At 42.6% G+C, this 12,992-nt stretch overlaps 1 protein-coding gene across 2 annotated transcripts in view; it reads right to left on the bottom strand.

The window, feature by feature from the left end:
• Positions 1 to 12,992, bottom strand: part of glra1 (glycine receptor, alpha 1) — an 84,014-nt gene that overhangs the window by 9,821 nt on the left and 61,201 nt on the right. For both annotated transcript variants that reach the window (XM_028416107.1, XM_028416108.1), the window contains 2 exons: positions 7,427 to 7,641; positions 4,156 to 4,302 (listed from right to left, as the gene is read on the bottom strand). In XM_028416107.1, coding sequence (XP_028271908.1) covers positions 4,156 to 4,302; positions 7,427 to 7,641 — 362 coding nt within the window. The remainder of the gene's footprint in view (positions 1 to 4,155; positions 4,303 to 7,426; positions 7,642 to 12,992) is intronic.

The following is a 12,992-nucleotide window of genomic DNA, read 5'->3' as shown; positions in this document are numbered from 1 at the left end:
CAGTGCATTCTGGGTGATGTAGTATGACTACCTTTTGTTCCTCTGGTACCTTTCTGCTATAGGAGAGTCAGGATTTATGACCAGTCCCATTTTTTTTTTAGTTTCGAAGTATCACTTCAATCACTAAAAGGTTTAACATTTGTCAGGAGTTCACATCACTTGACCTCCACATCACTGAGAAGGATGCAGAGAGGAATCTGACCTGCTGGAGTGATGAATAAACTGCAGCAGAAACCCTATTCAGGGCAAATAGACCAAATCCATCTGGTTATGTAATTTACAGACATACATCTGGATTAAAAGCCTTTCTCCAATAACTAGAAAGCAAATGTTTGAAACAAATCTAATGAAGCCTAAATAGAACAACATGAAAAGATCCGATAGAAAACAGCTGATGTGTGTTTTATGACAGCAGATAGATTTATTCTCACTTCCACAAAAATCAATAAAAGCATGGAGCGTGGGGGGGGGGGGGCTGCGAGTGGAGTTCGAGAGAATATATATATTATAAAAAAAACTATAAATCCTAAATCCCATTGTTGTAATCCCCAATCCCCTGAGTCGTGGTGGTAGGTGAAGAGGTAGATTAGCAGTCCGGCTGCCGCTGCACTTTCACAGGAATCAGACACAAACCCCAACTCTCTCTCTCTCTCTCTCTGTTTGTAAACCTCTCCACCCCCCTCTCACCCCAACAGCAGTAAGGAGAGAGGGAGTGAAAAGGGCCGCGGGCTCAGGATTGACCCACATCTGGCACACTGAACCTTTTGCATATATTTTTTTATCACACAGTTTATTTCTGCTCCTGCAGGAGGTGAATTTGGGCCATCGGTCTGTTACGTAATTTTGTTAATGAAGGTCTCGGCTGTTCCGCAGAGGTCTTACTGACAGCATTTTTATCCTTATTGCTGTTTTTAAGCTAAAACAGGTGAATCCAGGTTCTTACGTAACGTGATTTGTATCAGACTGAGAGGCTTTGTGTCATGTGGTCACAAAAAAAACACAAAAAAGGTGAAGTCAGGCGACTGACTTCTTTTTTTTTTTCACACCGCTTGACTTATTCAGAGATTTTCTATCTGTAACATGTAGCAGAAATGGATGTGAATACACACTTAACCAGTTACTTCTGCCTTTTCACACAATGCTGAAAAATGCATGGACTTGTAACAACGTCAGGCAATCAAGCTAACGACGGAGGTGTTAGATGGAGAGGAAACATCAGTGTATAATGGATGAAAATTTAATCGAAACTCCACAGCAGAAGAATCAGATACAGGTGGGAGCAGTAATAAAAGCAATCCCAAAGACAATCACGCACAGAGTCACTCAGCTGATACCTCATCTAGTGTATTTTTAGATTATAAACTGTACCTGCAGGATCCACACATCAACTGTGGAACAGGGGAAATGGGCGTTTTTCACCGTACCTTACTTACGTTTGTAAATTACAAGTCTAATTTACATAAACCAATCTAATTTATGTAAATTAGACTTCCTGTCATTTTTTAAATTTCTACTTCAGAAGCATGTGGACTCCACCAGCTGACCCTGCCTAGCACCAATTAGTCTGAAAACAGCTTGCGGTGTCAGGGGGATTAAACCATAGACCTATAAAAACTGTTCAAAACTACAAATCATCAAATTGCTGAATTAATCACAGGCACACACACACACACACACAGGACGAGCTCTTAAAAGTCCTGTGTTTGCCATCAATAAGTGGTGGTTAATAATTTAGTAAAGGAATCAATTAATCATCAGCAAGTCAATACTTTCTGCAGCCTGTAGCACCGTGTCCTCACATGGCAGAAACTTCATCACCTTCATCGCCCTCGTGGGGGACCTGAGATCTCATAAATAAGGGAATGCATGATTGTGCTCATACACTTAAACATGTCAGACTCATTCAAGCAGCGCTAGTCACGGCCAGCACGAACACACGCCCTGCAACACCGAAACGCACGATGGCACTCACGAACGCACCCATGCATGTTCTCCGGCTGTATGGATACAATCTCCCTCTCTCTCTGTGGCACACACACACGCACACACACACACAGTATGGATTGTTTACTGCAGGCTCATTGTTGCATTTCTTGTGGGCGTTTGCATTTTCCTGCCCTCCTCCCACGCAAACCACCAATTTTACAATCAACCAGCTCCTCCATATTCCCCGCGGGCCTGACAGCTTTACTCCTTATTCAATACAGCAGCCTGCCGCTGATAAATCCAACCTGACTCACTGAATTGGTTGATTAAATGCTTCAAAAACAAAACCAACCAAAAGAAACTCGAGATCAGGAAAAAAAAAATGCTCTGATTCATCTTAACTGTTCTCCAGGGATGAACTGCTTTGTCTTTTTCACAGTCATGTCAAAACTTGATGTGATAATCCTAAAATGCTCTGCAGATATATAAAATACATAAAAACAAAACGTCTTACTGTTTGATGAAAAAACAAACTCCCCACATCAAGTTTCTTTCTCTTCCACGTCCAGAGGAGCTTTTATCTATTTTACATTTTGTCACATGTAATTCCATATAAAAGCAAACATTAGAGATTTAATGACACTTCCTCAAATGGGGAGAAAGTCAGTTTGCTTGGGATTATTTTCAGTGGTGGATTAACACACTTGACTCACATGTGGAGCTCTGATTCTTCTTCACCTGTCACATGACGACTGTGTCCTAAATCACCTCCTGCTCACTGCATAGTGCCCTACATAGAGTGTTCGGCAGGTTGTAGTGCCGTCCGAACATATCGTGATATCACCAAACCCCCGTACAGTGCTCTTGATGTATCCCACAATGCATCATGGAAAGTAACACACAAGTGATGATCACTACAGAAGCAATACGTACGGCCATGCCTTGCACTTCATACTTAGCTACCGGCGGACTAAACAATGACCTCATTTCCTGTATTTGTGTCACATTGTTGTCTTCTCTGTCCCCCCTTTAGCAGACTAGCAAGTCCTGAGTCTACTACATCCAATGGGAGTGTAAAGTGAACATTTCTGTCACCAGGACCTGACCTACGACACAACATCAAACATTCTGACATCGTATTTTTTAGGCAAACCAAAAAAATGCGTCATAAACTATCTGTGTCCTCCCTAACCCATGGGATGTGCTAATATTTTTGCACCACCATGTCTCAGAATGTATTTACGAGCTGCCCATAAAACAGTGACTGAGCCTTGGCACTACTCGGTTGAACCATAGACTGCGTATAAAGATGGATGACGTGACAGTTCCCAGAAGTAAGCTGGCTTGGTAGATTTTATCACCCTGATCTGTGTTCAGATGGTGGGTGGTGGGTGGAACAGTAATGGTGCAGCTTCACTGCTCTACTGTACAGACACTGGCTTCCAGATGGCGCCCCCATGTTTTTTTTTTCCAACATGGCGGCACCTTTTCAGATTTTTTGGTCTCACTTTTGTAAAAAATGGGGGCGAAGCAGCCATGTTGTCCATCTGTACATACAGTCGACGGTTTAAACGTTACATTGTGGATCCTTCCTGCTAAAATAGCATCAGCAGAACAAAAGAGAAAAGGGAATAGATGACGACAATGCCTTCAGGCTTTGTTGTATTATTAGGCTGCGGATCGACATATTGATCTGTTGATTGGTTTTCTCTTCTCCTAACATTGTGAGTCCATCCTGAGCCCTCCCAGCGTTTGCTCAGCGGCTCGGCCTGTCATCATTCTCAGCGCTCCGCCCATGAAACATTGATGCTACATGTTTCTGCGCAGCTAATATCAAAGAGAGTGAATTTTTCAGGAGGACGGAGGGGAGCAGGGATTTTTATCCAGACTGCTGTTCTCTCAACTGCTCAACCTAAATTGCACCTGTGGTACCACATTAAAGTGTTTGGTGCTTGGAGACGACAAAATGGGACTCACTGTTTGACTGCACACCTTTTTATAGCTGCTTTCTCTTCACACATCTCCTCTGCAAACTGACCTCTCACACTGTTTTAAACTGAATGTAAAGGGCAGATATGAGGGACTAGTATCCATCTTTGTTGCACCAAAAGTCGCTGTGATTCACAATCACCTTGGTCACATGTGGATAAAATCGTCTGGCAAATGACAGCCTTAGCTGGGAAGGATAATCTGAATGTAAACGTCTGATTGTACTGTGCATGTGTTCACCTTCATGTGTCGTCGCCTCCGTCTGAAGCGCAGCAGCTCCTTGTGTTGGCGGGCGATGAAGTTTACGGCGGCGTACTCCAGCAGGGCCGAGAACACAAACAGCAGACACACGGCCATCCAGATGTCGATGGCTTTTACATAGGACACCTGAAGGTTGGGAGACAGGAAGTAATCAGTCAAAACATCTGGTGGTTGGCTGCAGAATAGATCATAAACCATGTGACCGCCACATTCTTATTTTAATAGCAATTGTTGCCCAAACAAGGAGAAGGTCATGTCGTGGTCTCCAAACAACAAAATGGCCGAGCTGCTGGCTCGACATGGAAGAAGTCGAGTGTTTGGGTGGAACAGCAGTGATGCAGCTTCACCTCTTGACCTCTAAAGCGCAGACTCTAGCTCCAAGATGGCGTCTTTTTTTCTAAAAGTATGTGAATGTTATCTTTTGGGTTCAATACAGTCTATGGTCTATCCCCTCCATGGTATAATAAGCAGCCTTGTACAAAAACAACTGGATAATTTCCATATTTGGATGAACATGGAAGTTAGGCAGACTCAGATGAAGCCTCTAATATAAGTGGCCCTTTATATAAAGACAAATCAAGAGTTAAAAAATAAAATTAAATCATATTTTCCTGCCCAAATCGTCCTTTAACCACTCAAATAGCTGCAGTGGAGCTGTAGTTTCTCACATTTTCTTCTTTGCTGCACATTTTTTTTATTGTACAAAGTCCATTTAAATTACTGACCCCTCTTTAAACACAAAACCCTACAAATGGCCTCAGTTTTCACACAACATGAGTAAGGATGAAGAAAGAACGACACAGTAAGGACTGTCCGGATAATAAGGGCTAAATGAAGTCTGGTTGGATCATTGTCTGATTGCTATCTGCCCGCCAAGTACCATTATTCAACAGCATTCGCCCCGGCCTGTCATTACAACTCTCCACATCTCCACACGCAATTACACCACAGTGCAGAGAGGGAGATCCTCCTGTTCTCTCACAGGGAGAGCAGAGAAAAAAAATCACACAATCAGGCGTTTAAAATCCAATTAAACTATGACTTTGGATCACTTTACACAAACACACAGTGCTTATCGGCCTCGCTGTAATTCGCTCTCGTTTGCGCCTGCTTATGAAAACATTTATCTTCCGATGCCCGAGCGACGTTAGCCCCAGAGCTGCTGAGACCCGCTGAGGCCTGAACAGTCAGCTGGTTTCCTTGCTGATGGTCATCCAGGCAGAGATGCAAAGAGAAGGAACAGAGAGGCGATCCTCTGTCATTTTATTTCACGTTTTTTTCACGTCAACATAAAGACGAGTTTTTCCTTAAATTCTTAAATATGTGAAGCATGCCTTTAAACCGCCTCTCTTCCATGTGCCTGACACAAAATAAACTCTCCTTCATGCCTGACTCTGGGAAAACAGACCATTAAATGAGCTAAATGAAGCAGACGGAGAGTCCAAATTGTTGGACATCATTTCTGTAAACTGTTTATTTCCTGGTGTTCTTTTCGTTTTTCTGCCAATTTGCTGCTTTCTAACTTTCCCCTGCGATGTTTTTTTGCAAAACTGTTTTTTTTTTCAGGACAGAGGAGGGTTAGAATAGCCGATATATATAAGTGCTGCATGAGACTGACAAGCCTTTGGCTGGGTTACCGGGTGGATGAAGTGAAAGCGAGCTATGCTAATCCTGCCCGGTCGTGTCCTGCGTGACGCTGACAGCTTCTGACAGACAAACTGACCAGAGCTGCAGCTTTGAAGGTGATGTTACTGACGCTCACGCTTCAAAGGACCAAAGAAGAAGAGGTGGAGGGTCACAGCTAGCCAGTCACTGAGCTAAAACCAGACAGACTGACGTAACTGACTGAACACTCCCTAGGCTAAGCAATAAAAGTTTACATTATAATGTTACCATGGTTACCGCTTCACACTGATTAGGGGCTGTCATGATGCAAGCGCTGAGAGAGCAGCGCAAAAAGAGCCGTGTGTGATGGGGTAGATTGTGCAGCCATGTTTGTAGTCCAGCCACAGAACTCATTATTGTCTTGGCCACATCATCAATCAAACCAAGAAATGATCCATACGGTCAACAACATGCAGTGTGTGTTGGTGTTGATGTGATTCAAGAGAGAGCTGGTCAAGCTCATTTTTCAGTCCATGGCTTGTAAAGCTGTAAAGCCATCGCCTGATTTCTGAGATGTATCAGTTTAATGTTCCATTATAGTACACCTGTTCCTTGCCCGTCCTTGTTATTTATTTATTCTTGTGATGGGTATATGGTTAGATGCCTGAGAGTCAGGAGAGTTTAGTGCCTAAATGGGACTACAAACGTCAGCAAGACCATGTGACCATGCTGCAGCATAGAGGCCTTCTCCCTCTGGTGAGAGCGTTATGGCTTCAAAAATAATAAAGTAGTGTTCATTAGTGAATCCTGATGAACAAACCCTGTAAGCATCATAAACTTTTGTTTATTTTCTGCAATAATACAGAGTCAGAATCCTTTTAGCTTTTCCTCAGGGAACCTGAGAGATGCTAGCTTCTGTGTAGGCCCACAAAAAATGTGTCTTTTTCCATCTTTGCTGCGTGTAACACGGTGAGGAAGTGGCATGTGAGAGGAGCCATATGTGTGTGCGTCTGCAGTATATGCCCACCTAAGCTCAGCTGCGCTGTGCGATCATTATTGTGACAGCTGAACTGCAGAGGAATCACGGTTCACTTGTTCAATTTTTAGAGCGCATGAAGCACCTAATGTCAACAAACAGAGTGTGTGTGTGTGTGTGTCTTTGTGTGTGCGTGTGTGTTGGGGATTACAGCTTCCCTGGACATAATTATGCAATCCTACTAGCTCACGCAAAACCTGACCGCTTTTTTAATCCGGAAATCCCCGACAGGAAAAGATTCCTCTTGGTATTTTTTTTTTATGTCTTTGTCTCCTTGAACATTCTTTTGTTAAATATTTATTCTCTACTTTCTCTCATCCCGCTGTCTGTCCGCTGCTCATTGTCCCTCCACTCAAACATTAATTCCTCAATGAAAAGTACATTCTCCATCCCTCTGGTGCCTCTCTCTGCTTCGTCTTTTCCATCTATATTCTTCCCCTTCTCCTTTATTTTTTTTAAATATTAATTCATACAAAAAGAAACTGAACCATCTGAAGACGTTTGCCTTTTTTTTCTATATATATATATATATAACATATTTTTGTGATTTTAAAGAAAAGAAGTCCAGATAAATCTAATGTGAAACAGTGCGTTTAAATGTGTCCTAACCTTGGGCAGGGAGGCTCTGGAACCAGAGCTCTGAGTGGTCATGGTCAGCACAGTGGTGATGCCCAATCCCACCCGGGCGGGCGCAGCATCCATGTTGATCCAGAAGGAGACCCAGGACAAGATGACGATGAGCAGCGAGGGGATGTACATCTGGATCAGGTAGTAGCCCATCTGACGCTCCAGGTGGAAGCGAGCCTCGATACAGGTGAATTTACCTGGAGGGTAAAAAAAAATCATGAGTTAAACTACAAAGTGCATAAAAAGTATTCTGATCTAATGTTTAAAAAGAACAATTTATATTGCATTATCTTGTAATGAGATGGCTCATAATATTTGAGCTTCTGAGCTTTATATGCAATCATTGTGTCTCGGTAGGTGTCCTGTTTTGCAGCACGGATATCTCATTTAAAAATGATTGAATTTGCAGAACACAGGAAACAGTGCTAATAACACAGGTTGATGTTTAAACTTAAAAGCATAATGTTCTTTTCATCAGATTCCCTGAGGCGTCTGCATTTCCATTAGTGGTGAAGAAGCCAGTCGGAATTTTCCATTTTCTTGATTTGAAAAGGGACGCATTGTCTAAACACTGACACGTCTCCTGGAAAAACAGGTGAGACAGAGGCCGGAATTAAAGGCGTGACACAGACAGAGGGGGGAGAGCAAGAGCTAGAGAGAGAGAGAGAGAGAAACACAAGGACTGAAGATGACAGCTCTGAGACAAAATGTCATCTCCCTTCAGCTACTCGCGGCGAGCCAAAGTGTAAGTCAGGGGCGGAAAATCCGACAGACACACTCGGGCTCGGCGAATACCAAATGAAGCCCAACATGCTGAATATTTGAATACAGACACACAGGAGGAGGTTTTGGATTTTTCGGTCAGTGAGAGGAGGTGTGGAAGACTCCCTCTCCTCCCTTTCTTTGGTCATTCATGAATCATTTTGCCCCCTCGTTGTGACACTTTGCTCCTCTGGACTCTGTTGCATTCTTGTGCCAGTACTCTGCACACACTGTGTTGTTGGGGCTGATGTGTGCCTCCCTCTGTTGTGGTGTGCCAGAAGCACTGTTAGTCCTTGTGAAGCTGTGAAGGGAGAGTAACTGTGGATGTTGACGCTCGCAGCATGTGTGTGGTACAAAAAAATATAAAATAATCAAAAAAGAGAGGAGAGATTAGGAGGGAAAGAGTCAGGACCTGCACCCCCATCTGCTCCAGCTTCAACACATTTTAAGGCACTTATTTATGGAATAGAGACATCTTCACACGCACATGTGATGGACCATTTGAATATGTATGCTACTGTAATATAACATGCCACAATACAAAGTTATGAGGCCAAGAAGACAAAAGTAAAAATGGAGCTTCAGAGGTTAATTTTTATGTAACTCTGTCCATATGTGTTGAAACTCCATTTACCATCACAGAAACACTGAACTATTGCATGTTTTTAAAATCACAGCTGTCAGATTGCATCATGTACACATCACAATAATAGCCAGCAGGCAGACCTTCCTGCAGTTCATTCAGCTTCCCCTTCCTGTGGGAACAGATCCGTAGCTGCAAGCATCCTGATCTGACGTGGAAATAAATAAACTGTCAAAGGCATATACTTCAAATTGCAAGATGTGCTGATATTAGTCAGGTTTTGGGAGAATTCTTTGCACATTTTAACTACAGTCTGTGACACACACTGTCTTGCCTGTCGGATCCAAACAGTCTGTTTTTAAGGCTTGAAGGTAAAAATTCATGCCACAAAAAAAGAACAAGAGAGAGTTGAACTCCTCCAGAAGGTCAGTGAAGACGTAAAAGAAACATGTAGAAAGAATGATGTTGCACGTAAACACTTATAATAGTGGAGAATGTATTTTAGCCTCAGTTGGAATAGTAGTGTTCATGGAGACAGAGACTCATTGTAATCATGAAACGTAACTGGAGCTAAACCAGTAGTTTTTTGAAGGGATTAAAAACAAAACTTAACCGCAGGTGAAATCAAAACAGCTTGTGGTGTCGGGGGGCTCGAACCTCAGACTCCTGAGTTACAGACTGCGCATTCTGAATTGTGGCTGTATGGGTCCAATTACTGAATGACAGTTTCCGCACTATAAGGCGCACCTAAGAGCCTTGAATTTTCTCTAAAATTGTTGTAAAAATGTTGTTAATTGACTGTCGGACCGTTTCCTGCTGACACAGAGACGTAGAGAGGTGTATGTAAAGATACCGGATGGTTTTACACCCATCACTGTCACTGTTGATCTGCAACACCACGGACGCCTATCTCACCGCTACTGTGAAAAACCAGGTGAAGCAAATGAATTCGGAGCTTGCCATCATTCTTGTAGGATTAACAAAAGAACTCCAACCGCTGGTCATTGGTGTAAACAGGGCCTTCAAAGTGAAGTTGCAAGCGCAGTGGGAACGATGGATGGAAGACGGCAAGCACACCTTTATTAAGACTGGGAGGCAGCGCGAGTTACGCCACCATAATGCATATATGTGTATGAATGCCCTTCACAGAATCAATGTTTATGAAGAAATACTGCAACAATGATAATTATATTAAAACACACTGCAGTGGGTTTATTTACATTGCAGTACTGTAGCAATGGTAACAAATGCCCCTCATTCTCTCTCTGTAATGTAATGAGCATGCCAGGTCTCGTAATAAACCGAAAGAGAGCCAGAGAGCAAGATGGCCGACGATCCATTTAATCAAAGACAATAAATGGAAGGCCCCCTCATCAATTAGAGTTAACTGCAAAAGACTGGAGAGGAAGAACGTGACGTGAGAAAGGACGGCAGGAAAGTCCAGGAAATGTGAGAGATGAGGAGGAGGAGGAGAGGAGAGGAAGATATGAGAAGACAGGAGGAAAGAGGAGAGGAGAAAATGACAGCAGCAGCAGGGAAGAGGAAGAGGAGTCGATGTGGTTGGACTTGATTTATAGCAGTGATACACTTCAGAGCTTTTAAGTGCTGTCCATATTTTCCATCTGATAAGAAGATTGAAATTATTCAGCTAGGCCCATATCTCACTGTGTGTGTGTGTGTGTGTGTGTGTGTGTCTGCACGGCTGTATGTGTGTTCTACTTGCTTCTGCACACACACACACACACACACACATAACTGGAACCTAAGAGTAAACTGACATATATGCTACTTATGCTGTGGATGTGGTCTGACTTTTTAATGTCTTAGAGGTCTACAGACGACCTTCTGAGGGGCTTTGGCGACGCAGCAGTTACAATTAACCATTAAATGTCCAGACTGGATTCCAGCTGGGGACACTTGGTGTCTCCATTTCCTGTCTGTCTCAATTAACTATCAAACAAATTACAAAAAAAATGAAGGCGGACAGCTGTGGGGCCAAACTGGACTACCACAGACTGAGTGGATCAGAGACGAGTGACAGAATTTTGGCGCGCAACAAATCTCTCTCTTCCCATCACCAGGCCAGACTCAGATGTAAACAACTCCCAAAGCAATTTACCCTGATCTAAGAATTCCTGGGTTTTTCATTTTCTAAATACTGCCTGGCTGAGCTTAAACCTCCAATTCGAGGAAGGTGAAAGTGCTGCAGTTCCTCTCTTGGCCACTTGAGGGTGGCTTCAAAAACACATAAAACATTATGTCAAAATTTCAAAATTTACAGCCGGAAAGAAACACGTCTACTGCCTGGTACAGGGTGAAATCTGAGATCGTAATTCGCCTGCCAACATGACAAAAGGCTTTCTGAGGCTTTATTCAACGTTTACCACATTAAAAAAAAACCTGAATTCTAAAGAAATGGATTAGAGCAGTATCAGTAGAAATCTGAACTCACAACCAAATACTACAAGTACTAAAGAAGCCACTTGGAAAAGCAGCAAGCAGAAGCAAAAACCCTTTGAAACATCTAAACTTTAAACTCAAGACAAGATTGTATTTTAGGGAAATCACTGGTTTCAGGGTCAGATATAGAAGTGATCTGTATAAATATACATTACACTTATTGGAATATGAAGAACCAGTACAGTGGCACTGAATGCAAAATGTTGGACACAATCGTCAGCGTCACAGATATGATGCCAAAAGCTGACTTAGGAGAAAACCAGCAAAGTCCTAATGTTTTCATTTTTAATTCTTTACCATCTACAACATGAGTTAAACATGTAAACAGTCAGAAAGCACCACATTGTGTCATCTCTGCACTCCAGCTCCACTCTGATGTCTCAGGCTATAAACAGTGACAGCTATCTGCTCAACAGTTATCTGCTGGTTACACTGGAAGACTGTAAACATTGGCGAGTGCCACCAGAGGACAACTCAGACCAGCGTAATGTGCGCCGTTTATCATGCAGAGGTGTCGATTAGAGGGTGAGAGAATGCAACGTGTGCTGTACGGGAGGAGCTGGATGTTAACACACTCTCACACCAAAACATACGACAAACATGCTGTCAGCTGGAAACAAAGCGCCCTGCAATGCAGCAGAAACAACGCAATTAGTATTTCAAACAGGGCCTTTTCTGTGTGTGTCTGTGTGTGTGGAATGACAACAGTGGTTGAATAAAGAAAAGAGACACAGAGAGAGAAACGCTCTCTGTGTCTCTGAGTCGCAATAAACTGCAGCTAATAAATCTGAGGAGAAATGACACCTTAATTCCCTCTTAATGCTTGATTGGGAAGCAGCGAGGCGAATGCTCGTCCAGCCACACACACACACACACACACACACACACACACAGATACATAGATACATAGGCTACACACAGCCACAGAGGAGAGGAATGGCTGCAGAGTAATAGGCTGGAGATTAGATGAGAAAGAAGAAGTACAAGAAGAGAAAGATAGAGGAAAAGGGTGTGTGTGTGTGTGTGTGTGTGTGTGTGTGTGTGTGTGTGTAAACTGTCCTTGAAGAATTTGTGTCTGCTTCTCAGATGGAATGTAGGAACAAAATCTGCAGAATGTCTACGAAACCTTTTAGCTTGTTTCGCTTGTACAGAGCTTTTGTTGGCAGAACATATTAACACATTAAAATTATTAATGACATCATTTTTGCCAAAAATGCTAAATCATAATCAATTAAATAAAGCTTGTTGTGTCAAGCATATCAAAGACATGGCAACACAAATAATGTAGGGTCTGTTTGGTTTGATACAGATTTATGATGATTGATTTGACTGATATAAACGTCTTAATTTCATTTTAGCTTTAGATAAGAAGTTTAATAAAAATCTTAATACATTAAATTATGCTGTTCTCAGCTTTAAGCGGTTTAAAGGAGTAATCAATGCATCACTTTTCAAACAGGAAAGACCATAAAAGGAAATATGAGACAAAAACTGGATTATCATTTTTTTTTGTCTCCGAGTATGCATATATGTGTGTGTGTGAGGATGTGGATTTGAAAGTGTGTGTGTGTGTGTCAGTGCTGAGTTGTGTCAAGGCTTTTCGTCTGGCGTTGGATCGTTCATCTCCTCAGTGGCGACAGCAGACGTCAACCTCAGTGAGTGATGCCTCTGAATCTGAACTAATCAGCCATCCACACACACACACACACTCCACCAATGGCACATCAGAAATGGATTTTCTTC

Source organism: Parambassis ranga, chromosome 10 (assembly GCF_900634625.1).
Source record: "Parambassis ranga chromosome 10, fParRan2.1, whole genome shotgun sequence".
In the NCBI taxonomy this organism is placed as follows: domain Eukaryota; kingdom Metazoa; phylum Chordata; class Actinopteri; family Ambassidae; genus Parambassis; species Parambassis ranga.
The sequence above is the reverse complement of the archived record's forward strand: the minus strand, read 5'-3'. Positions and strand labels throughout refer to the sequence as shown.